At 37.6% G+C, this 16447-nt stretch overlaps 1 protein-coding gene across 1 annotated transcript; it reads right to left on the reverse strand.

Annotated features, from left to right (window-relative positions):
- Positions 1 to 4630: 4630 nt before the first annotated feature.
- Positions 4631 to 10016, reverse strand: LOC115987389 (cytochrome P450 97B2, chloroplastic-like). The gene is made up of 5 exons (XM_031110918.1): positions 9942 to 10016; positions 9673 to 9853; positions 7781 to 7888; positions 6301 to 6385; positions 4631 to 4761 (listed from the first exon to the last, which is right to left on the reverse strand). Exons 1-5 carry the CDS (start codon positions 10013 to 10015, stop codon positions 4682 to 4684), a joined length of 528 nt encoding a protein of 175 aa, XP_030966778.1. The 5' UTR covers position 10016; the 3' UTR covers positions 4631 to 4681.
- Between the last annotated feature and the right edge of the window lie 6431 nt (positions 10017 to 16447).

Consider the following 16447-nt stretch of genomic DNA (forward strand, 5'->3'; position numbering starts at 1 on the left):
GGTTGACATAGTCTAAATGCTACCTTTCATTTTTTTACAAACTTTTGTGGGGAAGCCGATAAGTTTCTCTCTTATTTACCTTCTTCCATCTTGTTTTCAGAAACTCTTAATTGATTTTTACCCTTCATGTTTGGTAATTGGTGTTAATTAAATGGAATTACAGTAGAATTACAGAGGTCAATTCTCCTTAGAGAATTTTCCTTCTATAATTTTATTTATATATTGAAATTCAATTCATTAGCTTTCATTAATAAAAAAATATCAATCAAAGACATCACTTGATTTTGGAGGGGGGAAGATATTTCTGAGATTGATTGTGCACGAATGTCTAACTAGTTTATGAGCTACAATAGCTTCCCTCCTTATACATGAGATTTTTCCCTTTGTTCAAAATTTTGCAATGGGAGCTCTGTATCCATAATTTCATTGCCCAGCCAAAAGTTATATAAATCTGAAATTTTCTGATCCTTGAGTTTAGAACCTATCTTGAATCTACTTCCAAAATGATGCGTCATAATTTCCAAGTCTAAAAAGCAAGTCTTAATATATAAGGATAAAGTTTAGCTACAAAATTAGTTGTAGACTTAGATTACAACTTTACTCGATAAAATAAATATTACTACATATTTTAAAAATCTAACCGTTGAATTGCATGTTCTTTATGTTCTTAATATACATGTCAAATTTTGTATCAATTAGATATTTATTACTATATGATCTATAAACTTATATTTTATGCATATTTTTAAACTACAAAAACTTGTAATTTAAACAATTTATTGATGACATAGTTATTAATATTTAATTTTCTAGAAATTTTGTAAGCATACAGGATATAAGAAGAAGATGTAATCTAATGGTTTGTCAAAATTCACCTCTAATAAAAATATATTGAGTAATGTTATAGTCTAAGGGTACAACCAATTTAATTTGTAGCTAAACTTTGTCCAATAAATAAATAACCGCCCGCCCTCAATTGAAGAATGGATCACATTGCTACATCTCCAGGACATGGCTACCATTGGAAGTCCCTTTGTTGTTTCTAATGATAGCCCCCACACCCGAGGACTTCAGCTTGGAAAACATCCACGTTCAATTTGACATATCATCACTTATCCACAAGCAGGGAGCTCTCTTCTCACGCTACTATCTTGTGAATGTGCACCACAATATTCAACCAACAATGTCAAAGCTGCTTGAGCAGTTCTTTTAGACTCCACATCTTTACCCCTAAGAAGGGATGGCAATGGGGCGGGGCAGGGCCGAAGGATGGGATCTTCGTCCCCACCCCGCATGGTTTTGTTTTATCCCATCCCCGCCCCGCCCTGCCCCGCATGACGGGGAATACTTTCTCAACCCATCCCCGCCCCTTGGGGCCCCACGAAGCCCCACTCCACCCCGTAAAACTCTACTTTTTGTTAATTTGCCTTACAACTAGTACAATTTTTTTAATGAAACCTATTTCATTAATAAAGATATACTTGAAATTACAACTAAATTTATCTCATCAAATCAAATCAAATTTTAGAAAAAATTGAATAATATGTCCAAGTGTTTAAAAGACAATCATTAAATAAAAAAAAAATCTCATAGTACAACACAACAAAATAAAGGCAAAGAATCACATTGGGTAGAATAAAATATGTTAATATTAATATGTTTGTTTAAATAGTAGGGTTTTAGGGTATGAAAATTTTACAATTATAACTTTTAGTAACGCGGGGCGGGGCAGGGACGGGGAGGGGCGGGGCGGGGTGGGTCTAAAAAGCCTAAACCCATCCCCGCCCCGCCCCGTGGTGCGGGGCTAAAATCTTGCCCCATCCCCACCCCACCGCCTTTGCGGGGTGGAGAAAACCCGCATGGGGCGAAGCGGGGAGGGGCGGGTTATGCGGGGCGGGGAAAAATTGCCATCCCTACCCCTAAGGGCCTCATGTACTTTTAGATTTCTGCCCTTCCAACTATTTGATGCAACCATTAGGAACCGCTCAAATCTTATTAGAAATTGCATTGTAGATTAGTCTTTCCATGATTCTGAACCTATTCTTTTTTAAAGTTGTGCCACCTAATTTTAACTACTGGAGTCATTCTAGCAAAAAAAATAAAAAAAATAAAGGAAAGAAACTTCTATTTTATGAAGGTAAAAACATTAACAAAAAAATTGAGTTTGGTCATTTTCTTCTGTGTAATTTTCTTAATATTACATGTGTTATGCCCATCAAAATAAGTTTGATACATCTCAAAAGATTTTGATATGTATATAGATAATAAATGTTCATCACTTGACATTGCTGAATGATATTTGTTAGGGAGAAAAACTGTTACACACTCTGTTGCACTCACATTTACCCACACTAAAAATAAAAAACTGAAATCATTATTTGAAGTCATGATTTTCAACTTGAAAATGTGACTTCTAGTCATAATTTCCGTTGATTTTTCATGTGTAAATGTGTATGTAGCAGAATGTGTGTAATTAATACTATTCTTTATTTATTTTTGAGAAACAATACTACTCTATTAGTTTGATTAAACATGCCATTTTTTTTCTCCGGTTATTGGTAAGCCAAATTTGGATTTATTCCTTTGCAGGGCAAAAAATATGACCGTGATGGATGCGCTTTATTATATAGTTTTTTATTTTATAAAAAATAATTATTATATAGTTTGAGAAAGGAAAAATAAAACCTTAAATTGGTTGAAAAAGGTCTTATATTTTCTGTACATTTGGTTGACAGGAAAAGGCACGTCCCAGTGTGAACTAATTTTTTGCAGGAAATATTTCGACCCAAATCTTATCTGACAGTTTTAGCAAGATTTTTTTTTTTTTTTTTTTTTCCTGGGAAAATTTGAATCATTTCCCTACTAACTCTTTTTGTAAACCAAACCGGCAAACCCTTCCGGAAAAAGTAATAAAATAAACTTTCCTTCACTCTACTTTCTTAAGACATTTTCTTGCAAAACCTTCGTTACAATCAAGTACGTACTCCTTAAGTCATGCTATTCGTCATCTCGAAGAAGACTCTTTAATCCGATTAGGGTAAGAATCCATTTACCAGAACTTACGTTTTGTGTTGATCTAAATATTAAAATAAAACAGTGTTTTGCTTTTCCCGAACCCAAAAAAAAAATAATAATAATAATAATAATAATAATCTAAAATCAGAGGGGAAGAATGTTAAAAGTGAATAAAATTTAGGCTAAAATGCAAAACTTATTCTCTAAGTTTCACAAATTTTCATTTCAGTCCTCTAAGTTTGCATTTTGTTATTTCAGTCTCTAAGTTTCAATCCTTTTCAATTTAGTCTTCCGTTAATATTCCATCCATAACTACCATTAATTTGTCCAAAAACGATGTCGTTTTGTCCTTTATTGAATATTTAATTTATATTTAATTATTTATTTCTTAATTAAAAAACCTTAATAAAATTTTTATAAAAATAAAATAAAAAATAAATAAAATAAAAACCCAATGCATCCCCCATATGAAGAACATGAACCAACTAAAGAATAGTAAGAAGAAACCCCACTACCCACTCTGCCTAACTGCCTAACTCATTAATAATTGAGATCGAGAGGGAGAAAAAGAGATTGACAGACCGAGAGGTCAAGAGATCGAGAGGGAGAGAAGCTACTCGACAGATCGCCTCAAGCCAATCCTCAGCGCTTCGCTCCAGGAGATGTACTTGATTCCGGCCAAAATACCTCCTCTCCCTCTCGGTCTCTCAATACGATGCCTATGTTCTCAGCCACCGAAGTCACGGACCATAAGGCTAGAGAACCTTGGGTGCTTGAGCATCACTGAGTTGAGTACTTAGGTTTAGTCTGGATTTACGGGGTTCTTTAACCCGATTTCTCAATGGATTCCTTCGTTTATTTCAGGTCGGAGGAAGAGACTTTCTGCTAGGGTTAAATGTGTGTCAATCTCTCAGTTTCTTCCTCAGGATCTGCTAGTATTAGAGCCTTACTAGGTTCCTCTAATTTGCTTTCTTTTTTTCTTTTTTTTAATTATAAATTAGCGTTTTTCTTTAAAATTAAGAAAAAAATAAAATAAGGTGATGAAAGGTAGTGATGGACGGAATATTAACAGAAGACTAAATTGAGAAGAATTAAAACTTAGAGGACTAAAATGACAAAATGCAAATTTAGAGGACTTAAATGAAAAATAGTGAAACTTAGAGGGTGAGTTTTGCATTTTAGCCTAAAATTTATTCTCTAAACTGATATTGAAGAACCTTCTCCAACTCATTACATAGGTACTAGCTACTAGATAGCGAGTTAGATGATAATCCATGAGTAATTAAATGACCGATTAAGTAAATCTAAATCAATCTTATGAATAGTTAGTTCATGTAATTAAAAACACAATGATCAATTGGATTATACGGTAGTGGATTAGAGAGAATTCCTTTAAAATTAACCTTCGAAACTGCATTTTTTTAATTAGTTTTTGTACCTCTGTTTTTTCTTTCTTTTGGTTGCTTTGAGTCTAAAACATGTCTTCGAATAAAAGTAAACGAACAGAGAATATTAGCCTAAATAGTTGAAAATGGAGTCAAATAGTTCAAGTGCGTAGTAGACCAATCACTTGGGTTTGGAAATGGGAGTAATCCCATTCAATGAGATTACTCAATTGTCTTCCTCCCTCTGTTCAATGTCTCTTCTTGTAGAAGCTTCTCAAATTTCAATATTGTTCTTTCTGAACAATCAGTAAATATCTTGACCATAGCCTCAAGTATAAGGCATGGAACCCAGGAGCAATAACTGTGAATTATTTTTAAATAAATTAAAAGATTCAGTTCCAGCATGAATTAACCATAAAAAATTGCTCTCTTCTCGCAAAGAATGGAACAACCATAGACACTGCTGATGTAAATTACATAATATATATAGACTCCCATGGAGGATAGTGATCAGGTCCAAAATCAAATTTAGTCCATAGTTTTGAAATAATATGATGTCTAAGTTCCCATTTCTATGAGCATCATTTTGCCTGGAACATATTATTATTCTAATATGATTGGATTTAGAATAAAACAAGAAGGTAGACTGATCATATATATATATATATATAAAGAAGTTGCAGATGGAGTTATTAGACAAAATCTATGCCATCTCATAATAAGGAAATAAAAAAAGTTTGGAAGAGCTAATTTATAATAAGCAAAACAAGTTTAATTTATAATAAGCAAAACAAGTTTAACTCCCATTCCAGAAGTAATAATTTATATTCAGAAGTACCATTATGATTAATAATAAATTGACCTTATATCGATAATCTTGTATCTAAGAACTCTAGGCTTTTAACATATAAGCCTTTAGTCAGTCAAAAATAACTGGTTTACTTTTGTTGTAATTTAATGACTGGCATGTCACTTTTTTTAAGGAAGCAGACAATCTGCGTCTCTCAACGGCACCGGGTTAAAGTTGATTTACTATCCAGATCAGGATAGGTTGGTAAATACATAAATGAGTAATATTATATTATACTACTACAAAACTTGATTAAGTTATTAACTTCCTGCAAGGCATTGGGGAGGCACTGGATATCAGACCTCAGACTATCATGATATAGGTGCCTACTTGTTAGCCTTTATGCTGGTTGTCATCCATCACTACAAGCTAGAACACTTTGTATCTAACTAGACTAGAAGAAACTGCATAACATATAAAATTTACCAGTAAGTGCCTAACACAAGACACTAAGGATCACTTCCTGGCATTCAGTTACTTATCATTGTATATCCTGTCTAATTTTTTACACTTATCCAACTGTATGAAGCATCAAAGTTATGACAATTATTAAGAGCAAATTTTCTCTATAATTTTTTTACTGTAGTTCATCTATAAAACGTTTGAACTTGCCTAAATATAATACATGAAGGAATAGAATGTCTATGAAGAGTATATATATATATATATATATATATATAGTGCCAAAAACTAATAAGGATTTGATAAGTAACTAATGTTGCATAAGTTATTCAATTGGTCAAACAACAAACTTGTATTGTTTTAGGAAAACCTGATGACTTCCCAGGCAATATGAACTCTTACAACATACAACTTGACATTCCCAAAATTACCAATATGTACTTACAGTTGTACGAAAATCATCTTTTGATCTAAGCCACCTTTCAAAACTAACTAATCCCAAAGGAGAAGGAGACTATGACGGCAGAGGAATTAGATACCAACAAATTGTGGATCATCATTTTAGTTGAAGAATTAATATAGAGGTAGTTGAGTTTTGTCATAAACTAAGGTGCAAAACCCAAAAATACACATTTTTTACTTGCTTACCTCTTCTCCTCTGCTTCCAAGTGTCAAGATCTGCAGGTATAAGCCCTTTGCCCATTATTGGTTCTAGTATATCAGCTAGGACTCCCTAATTGAGTTTGCAACAAGTTGAGTAATAATAGATTAGAATAAATAAATGATATGCAGAAAGTACTTAAAATGACATATAATTTAAAAGTATGCTAGTCAAATTTCATAATGATCAAACATGCTAGCAAAGCTATCAAGATTCATAAGGTTTGGAATCATTTCACATGGTAATGGTATCGTCATTTCTCATGTGATTGATGGTTTTTCTCAATTAATTTCCCATACTATTGGCCTTAAGACCCAATTGAGACAAACAAAAACTAAAGCCAACCTGTAAGGTTGGCAAAGGCTCAAAAGTCAAAACCCTATTTTATCAACAAAAAGAAATAAGATCCCTGGAATAGTCGTACAAATATGTGAGCTATAATTTAGACGATACGAGTTAAGCAGGCTTATAAACGTATAGACCAAACAAAGAAAGTTCATACATGCTTACATAAATAAAAGGCATTTTACATAAACTCATATTGACATCAATAATCATGTTGACAAGAGGAGGGATGGGTGGATGATAGTTTTTAGACCCCTTAAACGATTGATTTAACCTAGGTAATTAGTCAAGTTGTTACTTAGTCCAATTAAACAAGTCTAGGTTATCACAAAATAAAAGATCAAATCATGCACTGCAGTGGAAAATAAATAACACAAGATATGATCACTCAGGAAACCAAACCGGTAAAAACCTGGGGAGGATTTGACCTAGCTATCCTCAAGGTAAACTTGTATCCACTATCTTAAACGAATCGAAGTTCATACAATAAGACTTACAAGCCCCCACGCTCGACTTCTTATTGCTACCAACCAGTAAAACTTACAGACACGACCACATGCAAGTTCCGAATCCACGGACTCCTTCTTTCTTGGATTCACTACCAGATACAAGCACACTCGCTTGTATTTTCTTTAAGTTTCAATGGCAGCAACTGAATTGATCATCAAGGCGTAGATAAATCTTCTCCTTGAAAACCCTAAGTTTGTGTAAAGGAAAGCTCCTCTAGATCTCACAAGAGATTTACACAAACTGCAATTATGAGTCACTCTAAAACGTGGTTAGGGTTTGCCTTTTATACTTAGGACAAATAAGAAACCCTAAAAACGTTTTAAAACACTTAGGGCTAAGTTGGACGAATCTGCAGAAAAACATTCTGCCCGAGCTTCGATCGATCGAGCCTGTCTTTCGATCGATCGAGCTAGGCCGAAAGGCACAATGCTTCCTGCTTTAACTCGATTCCAACTTTACATAAAATCACAACTTTGAGCTAGACTAAAAACACTTTTAAAACATTGTTTTGATCATGGTTTGCCAACAATACAAATTAGAGTTCTAAATACATAAAATCCTAAGACTTTAGAACCTAACAGTGGAGTCAAGAAGCATATAGCTAGGTAGTACCTTGTCATAACAAAATGCATTTTCTCGAAGAACATGTCTTGCAACGATAGGATCCGATACAACAACAAATGCTTTTGGCCCAAAAGCAAGTTTATACACAGAGCCATGCTGCCAAGTTCAACAAACATATTTAGAGGAGAGCGAACATTAGGACTTAGCATGTCCACAATTATCAAATCACGAAAGCATAATGCACACAAAAGTAAATGATAGTTAAGAACAAAAATTCAAATTTCAAGCCCGATTGGCACTGCAAATTTGCGGAGGGGGGGAGAAAAGATTTTACATGAAAACTTGAAATAATTTACATTTTTAAAACTTTCAATTGCATTTTAAAAAGGGAAAATTATTGTGTAGTCTGGACTACAAGGTCAGCTTGCCAGGTAATAAATACATGACACCTCACCAAAAAATGCTTACATAGACTTTTATGCCGCAACAACTCAATAACCCCTACCCATCTTAACATCTGTTAACTCCGTTTGAGTGCTTTCTTCCTTCTGGGCTGGACCTCCGATAGCTATGGCTCTGCTTACTCAACTCTTCCTTGAAGCTTTCATCACCTCCATCAGGCAATCTATGTTATGAACGGCTTGTCACCTCAAGGAATTCGTCTTCCACCAGTTCATTCGCTCGCACCTAATTATATATTATCCTTTTCACGCTCTATGCCAGCTTGTCCTCTACCTTGACCAACAGTACCGCAGATTGTTTCCCATTTAGGATTTATCGATGTAGACTCTGGACGAGATGACTTCTTGGCCGTTCTTTTTGTTTGGTGATTCACAAGGAAAAAGAACAAGAAAACCATCAATCAAAAAAAGTAACAATCATATATAAACACATATAAGACGAATCCGGTAAAATAAACATGAAAATTAGGATTTTGAGGAGAGAAAAAGCGGTAGGGACCTGGGGCAGAGCTTCGAACGGTGTTGTCCTTGAAGATCTCTTCGATAGTGCAACAGTCGAAGCCATAATTACGGAGGGATCGGCCAAAATTTGGGTTGGATTTCACTCCCAGGAAGGCAATCACAAATAGGCTCTTGTAGTCTTGGACAGAGGTATTTTGAATCTTCGATGTAGAAGGAATATTTCAGGAAAATGAAAAATGAAAAATTTTGGGCTTGTTTGGTAAATAAGTTTAAGTCACTATTTTTAGTTTTTAAACAATATTACACATATTTTCACACACTTTTTTACACATATTTCAAAAAACTACAAATAACATTATTCAAATTCCTCTACTAAACGGACCGTTTTAAGTTTTGAATTCTATATTGAAAAGTTTCACAACCCTGCTCATTCCCAATCTAAATTTTGAACTCACTCAAATGGAGTCAACAGACGTTAAGATGGGTAGGGGTTATTGAGTTGATGTGGCATGAAAGCTTATGCAAGCATTTTTTTTTTTTTTTGGTGAGGTGTCATGTATTTATTGGCTGGGAGTACAAGGTCAGCAAGCTGACCTTGTATTCCCGGACTACACAATAATTTTCCTTTAAAAAAGGGGTTTACTAATGCATGCCTTTAGATTAAAGTATAAAGTAGTAAACTATTTTAGGAAAATCTTAATGGAAAAATGAAAAAGTCACTAGTTTTTTTTCTTTATTTTTTTGAGTTTTTTCAATTTTCCTTCTAAAATAGACGATTAATGTATGCTTAAGAGCAGACAGGCATACATTAATTGAACCCTTTTAAAAATTATGTTTTCAAAACCCAACTTATAAATTCTCTATATCACTCAATAAATGCAACTCAACATTCAATAGAAGCATTGCAGGGCTTTTTTTCTTTTTTCTTTTTCTTTTTCTTTTTTTTTTTTTTTTTTTCAATCAACCAGCTGACAACTAAATTTTCTAATAGACAAATTTGCAAAAGAGGCTAAGTACCTCTATGAACCAATCATAGAGTGAAAAGAAGAAAGGCCGATCAAACAAATCCGAGACTGCACCTTCAGCTATAGGCATAGACCCAAGACTTCCTCCACTTAACAAATTGGTAAGGAGGTTGCTAGCATTATCTAGTAAATTTCTTTTGGTTTTTGGTTCATCAGTACTTGTTGATTGACATCAAAAACACCATTATTATTCAAATTCAATCACTCAAGGAACATGTAAAAAAGAAAATGGATAAAACTAAAGAACAAAAGGAGAGGTACCTGATAGTACTACTAGTCCTTTTTGGGTTAGAATTGAGAGTCAGAGTGAGAGAGTGAAAATATGAGGAGGGCATTGTGATAATAGTCATAAATCCCATATCATGATTTCTGTGGGAATTTCCATAACATGGGGGGGGGGGGGGGGGAGAGAGACCCAAGAGAGAAGCAGCCATGGCTATGGACATTGCCATTGCCAAGCTTTGGAGTTTGAGCGGTGATGACTGATGAGTGTGTTAACTGTTAAGACAAGACATTAAGAAAGTGTGAGTGAGTGGAAGACCCACCCAGCCCCAACATAGGATAATAATAAAAGAATGCGGTTGTAAACTTGTGACGTTAAGGCTTTAGATCAAAATATATAAATATAATTTGGGCAGCATGATGGATCTCATTATGAGTTTAATTAATGTGATTTATATTGTTTCACACTACTAAAGAAATTAAAACTTTCAGCAAAAATGTGAAGTATGAACGAAACAGTAGTTAGGTCTAGAGAGGAAGACAAAGAACTCCAACGGAGTATTAAGAAGGTAAAAGAGGATCATAGGGTGGGAGCTCATCACATAGCTTCCCCCTCCTATGGTGAAGGAGGTAATAGGTCATACAAGGAGAAGCTCGTAGGTGAGACTCTAGGGGCTTTTGAACAAGCCTTTGATTTTGAGAGTAACATGGAAATTGAGATTGAGTCGGATGATGAGTTTACCGACCTTCCGCCGGGTGAAGTGGCTGTGAAGTTATTTGGGGAGAGGAAATAAAAGATGTGTGCTCCTTGGGCAAATGCACTCATAGTCAAGTTTTCGGTAAGAATGTGGGTTATCATTTCCTCCATTCCAAGCTTCTAGGTATGTGGAAACCGATAGGTAAGATGGACTACGTGGACTTAGGTCATGATTTCTTTCTAATCAAGTTCTCAATCAAAGAGGACCATTCAAAGGTTCTTAGAGGGGGTCTGTGGTTCGTGGGAGGCCACTACCTCTCTATCCGCTGCTGGGAACCAAACTTCAGATTGTCTATGGCAAACGTGTCCTCGATGGCAGTCTGGATTTGGCTCCCTGAGCTTCCTATTGAGTATTATGAACCCTCAGTGTTAAGGGATATCGTAAAGGCCATTAGGCCAATCTTGAGAATAGATACACACACCACTACAGAGTCTAGGGGACAGTTTGCCAGGTTGTGTGTCCAGATTTTTTTTTACAAACCTTTGGTCAAGAACATTAAAGCCGAGGTGCCGGAAAAAGTTGGTAGACCAAAAGAGGCAGGAAAATATCAGAGTTCGCAGGGACAGGGCCTACCAGAAGAAAAGGCCTTTTGGCCTTGGATCCTTGTTGCACAAAAAAAGAAACAAAGTAGGAAGATTCAAAAAGATTCGAATTCAGAGCTTGTGGAATATGGGCCTAAGAAGCTTGTGGATACTGGGCCTTCCAACGTGGCTCCAATTAGGGTTAATGTGGGCCTGGGGAGTAGTGCTGGAAAGCAAAAGCAAAAGGCCTCAGTTTTTTCAGTTGGTAGTGGCTTTAAAGCAAATTGCACTAGGGATCTCTCTCTCTTGAACAAGACCAAAGACGTCTCGTCAAACGTCAAAGGAATTGGCAATGCCCGAGGTCAAAAGCCTAGGAAAGCATCTCAGGACCAAACAAACAAAAAAACTAGTTAGGCTTAGAGAGCGATTGGCCAAAGCACACCAAAAGCCTCTTCGGAGATGGAAAGTTGTTTTGCTTCTGTTGAGGAGCTAGGCAAAGCAATGCTTCTCAAGGTGTTCAAGGCAGAAGGGTCCCCATCAACCCCACTTAGTTGTGCGATTACAAGCTCCAGCACAAAGATGCCAGACACGAATAATGGAGATGATATGATGGTCCAAGCAGACGCAACAGTGGAGGAAAGGCCGGATGAACCCCATCGAATGAATCTTGACCTAGATCCTCTTAGAGTTCCTCTGAAGGAAATCTCCAATTGCCACTATGTAGACGATGATAAGGTGGGATCCAGTGTTGTCACTGCGTGTGATAGCATATCAAGAGCCCCCTTAAAGTGTATTGACCCATCCCTTTGGCCAAGGAAAAAGAATACAGTAAATGAGGGAAGCCCCCAAGGGCATGGTAGCCCACCTGCAGATAGAGTTGGGCCCTCGGACCATGTGGCTGACGATATGCTATTTGATGATGGAGGTAACAATTCTATTCCTTGCCGAGTTTTGGTTCTAATTAATCTCTCTTTGTAGATATGAATATGCTTATTTGGAATTGTTGGGGTGCCCTCAACCCAAATTTTCATAGTCTTGTCTTTGATTTGATTCGTAAGCATTATCCTGCAATCTTGGTCATCATGGAAACAAAAGTTAGTGGAGACGGAGCTAAAAGTATTACGGATAGGCTCCCCATGGATGGGGCAATTTTGGTTAATAACATTGGGTTATCCAATGGCCTTTGGGTTTTGTGGGACTCTACCCAAGTGGAAGTTACAGAGCTCTCTACAATGGACCAAGAGGTCCATGCATTGGTGACTCTCAACACCCCCAACTCCTTGGGTCCCTGGGTCCTCTCTGCAATCTATGCTAGCCTGAGACTTGCTAAAAGGCGACTTTTATGGGATAATCTATCTACTGGTTGGGGAAGATAAGTTTAGAGGCAGAACGGTGAATATAAATAGAGCTCTCAGATTCCAGGAGTGCCTTGATACCTACAAGATGATTGATATTGGCTTTTTTAGTGCACGCTATACATGGTCAAACAATAGGCCTCTAACGCAGCTTGTTCATGAGAGGATAGACTGTGTTTTCATAAATGCTAAATGGAATGCTCTCTTTCTAGAAGCTTGTGTTAAGCACCTTGAAAGAGGTCATTTAGATCATTGTCCAATCAAGCTACACTAGGACAAAGCTCAAGGCATCAGGCAAGAGCGACCTTTCAGATTCCAACCAATGTGGCTCTCCCACCCTTCCTTCCCGGACATAGTGAGAGATGCCTGGGCAAATACTAGCTCCTTATTGCACACAATCTCTAAGTTCACTAATAAAGCTAAGGTTTGGGATAGGAATGTGTTTGGAAATTTGTTCCATCGAAAAAAGTGTATCCTTGCCAAACTTAGGGGTGTTCAAATTGCCCTCTCTAATAACCCCAACAACTTCCTGGTTCGACTTGAGCAAGAGTTGTGTACAGAACTTTCTGAGGTCTCGAAATTAGAGGAAGAGTATTGGGTTATGAAGTCGCACATCACTTGGCTAGTTGAGGGGGATAGAAACACAGCCTTTTACCACACTTTTGCTTTGGTGCGTCGATGCAAAAATCATATCACTTGCCTAAAAGACCACATGGGAAACTGGTTGAATGAGGAGAGAGATATTGCCAAGTCATTCTGAGTTATTTATGTCCAGTCCCCCTTCTTGGAACTTCTGCTTGAAGGAGGATGAGGCTACCAAGCTCGCTATTCTGATATCTGATTCTCTTAAAGCTTTCAAAGCCTCTGGCCCAAATGGCCTCCATGCGGGGTTTTTTCCACGCTTTTGGCCTCTAGTTAGGGAGTCGGTAAGAAAGGAAGTGAAACAGATTTTCACCTCCCAAACAATGCCGAAGTACCTAAACACACCCTGATCCCTAAGTACAATACACCTGAATCTCTTAACAACTACCATTCAATCAGTTTATGCAACACCGTATATAAGATTGTTACAAAGGTGATTGTGGCCAGGATTAGCCCCATGCTATCAAACCTAGTCTCACCCTATCAAACGACTTTCATTCCTGGTCGGAAAGGGGTTGACAATGCGATTATTGTTCAAGAGCTTGTTTATACCATGTCTAAGAAGAAAGGAAGAGGAGGGTTCATGGCAATAAAAATCGATTTGGAAAAGGCTTACGACTGCCTCGAATGGAGCTTCATTCGAGATACCTTGACCCTTTTCAAGTTCCCTAGCCAACTAACTAGTCTCTCTAATTATGAGCTATGTCTCAACTTCTTCCATCTCTATTTTGTACAATGGTGGTGCTCTCAAGCCTTTTCCTCCTTCAAGAGGTATCAAACAGGGGAACCCCCTTTCTCCCTATATATTTATCCTCTGAATAGAAGTTCTAGGAGCCTTCATCACAAAGAAGTGCAATGCCAAGTTGTGGGACCCGCTTAAAGCCTCAAGGGGAGGGCTGGCCTTTTCTCATCTCTTCTTTGCTGATGATCTCGTCCTTTTTGCAAAAGTGGATAGGAAAATTTGCTTGGTTGTGAGAGATGTCCTTGACTCATTTTGCTCTTTGTCGAGTCAAAAAGTAAGTATTGCAAAATCCAGGGTGTTCTTTTCTCTTAATGTCAGCACTGAAACTAAAGCAAATTTATGCGAGATCCTAGAGTTCAGGTCCACTCTAACACTGGGGAAATATTTGGGATTCTCTATAAACACTCAGGCATAAGCCAAGATTTTGGGTTTATTATTGAGCGAATCCAAAGTCGCCTTGCTGGGTGGAAAGCTAATCTGTTGTCTTTCGTTGGACGGTTCATTCTCACTCAATCTATTATTACTACCGTTCCAAATTATGCAATGCAGTGTGTGGCCCCCCTACAAATTAAGTCAAACTTCCTTTGGGGATCAACTGACAACAAGAAGAAGCTTTACATGGTTAGCTGGAAGAAGATTACTAAGCCCAAAAGAGAGGGAGGCCTTGGTATCCAAGCAGCTAAAGCAAAAAATATTACTCTTTTAGCCAAACTCAATTAGAGATTGAAGACAAAGACATCCTCCCTATGGGCTAAGGTATTAAACCATAAGAATAGGGTGGATAAAAGACCAACCAGTGCCCATCTGAAACTTCGGACCTGCTCCAACACCTGGTCTACGATAAGAAAAGGCAAGGTAGTTTTTAAATGGGGGTCTAAATGGGTAGTTGGTAGGGATAGCCAACTATCCTTATGGTATGACAAATGGCTGGACAAGGGCCCACTGAGAAGCCTCATTTCAGGTCCTCACAACCAAGGGGAAGAGAATATTTGCTTAAAGGAGATTGCTAACTTTAGTGGGTGGAATTGGCAAAACATTTCTTTCTCCTTACCTGCACAATTGTTGTCTGCCATCAAAGCCTCACCTATATCCTTCTCTGCTTTGTATGAGGACCGTCTCACCTGGTTCTCATCCCCGAGTAGGGCTTTTGAGCTTAAGGAGGCCTATAGGCTGGCTAGCATGGAAGGTGAAGATGATCAAGTGAGCCCATTTGAAGGTGAAGGGATTTGGAGGACTATCTCCATCTTGAAGGTGAAGTGCTTCCTTTGGTAATGCTACCACAATAGAGTCCGAGCCACTCTTGCCTATCGTGGTATGGATATTTCTCCTTCTTGCCCAATTTGCAATGATGCCCGAAAAACCATTATACATGCTTTAAGGGATTGCCCATTTGCCCAATGGTTCTTAAACTCCTTTCCCAAGCCTATGCAGGCGTCTCTATTCTATGGGTCTAGACTTGCGGATTGGATGAGACTGAACTGCCGAAGTACAAAAGTTTCCCCTTGTTCGGGGATCAATTGGGGGGTTGTCTTTTCTTTTGGGATATGGGGACTTTGGCTATACAAAAATAGCGTAGTATTCGGCAGAGAGAGACCTCAAAATGATCTAAAGAGGGAGGTGATGGATAAAGCCATTGAATTTGCATTTCTTGGAGTTAATGATAGGCCTGGTGGTCATCACACAACTATCAAGATCAATTGGCATCGCCCCCATAAGAATTGGGTTAAGTTAAACACTGATGGCTCTTCTATTGGTAACCCTGCTTTGGCAAGAGGTGGAGGATTGATTCACAACACAAATGGGGAATGGGTGAGAGGCTTTGCAAGAACTATAGGGGTCACTACAAGTGCTGCTGCCGAGCTCTGGGCTCTTTGAGATGGAATCTGCTTGTGTATTGCCTTAAAAATCCCAGCAGTAATCATAGAACAGGATGCCAAGCTCGTGGTGGATCTATTGCAAAAAAAGGATAGAAATCAGAACAATTTGGATGCTATTCTTGGAGATTGTAAGGCGGGTTTGAGAGATATTCCCGTGGTTAAGATTCAACATTGTTATAGGGAAGCAAATAAATGTGCTGATGCTCTAGCTAGGAGGGGAGCCTTAATTCCCCAAGATTTTGTAGTTTTTCTGGAACCCCCAGTTGATGTTTCTTTGTTGCTTAGTTTAGACGTGGTTGGGGTTGCTTTTGTTTGGATTGTTAATGTTTCTGGTGTAGCGGTTTAGTCTTTAATGAATTCCCCTTTCTACCAAAAAAAAAAAAAATTTGGGCCCCATGGGGTGGATTTGGATTAGGTTGGGAAAAACTTGCATGGAGCAGGAATACTGGGATAAGTGACAAGTCAGGTTCAAGGTGGGTTAGTAGTATTTTTGACATCTTTTAAAGTGGCTTCAACATTAATGATAATCAACGACGGACCAAGAATTTCAAGTTAAAAAAGACTAACTAAAAGCGACTACCATTCGGGTGGTCTAGTTGGTAAGATACCGAACCAACAAGTATTAGAAATTGGGTTTGAGCCTCAACAAC

The sequence above is a fragment of the Quercus lobata genome, chromosome 4 (assembly GCF_001633185.2).
Source record: "Quercus lobata isolate SW786 chromosome 4, ValleyOak3.0 Primary Assembly, whole genome shotgun sequence".
Taxonomy (NCBI): Eukaryota; Viridiplantae; Streptophyta; class Magnoliopsida; order Fagales; family Fagaceae; genus Quercus; species Quercus lobata.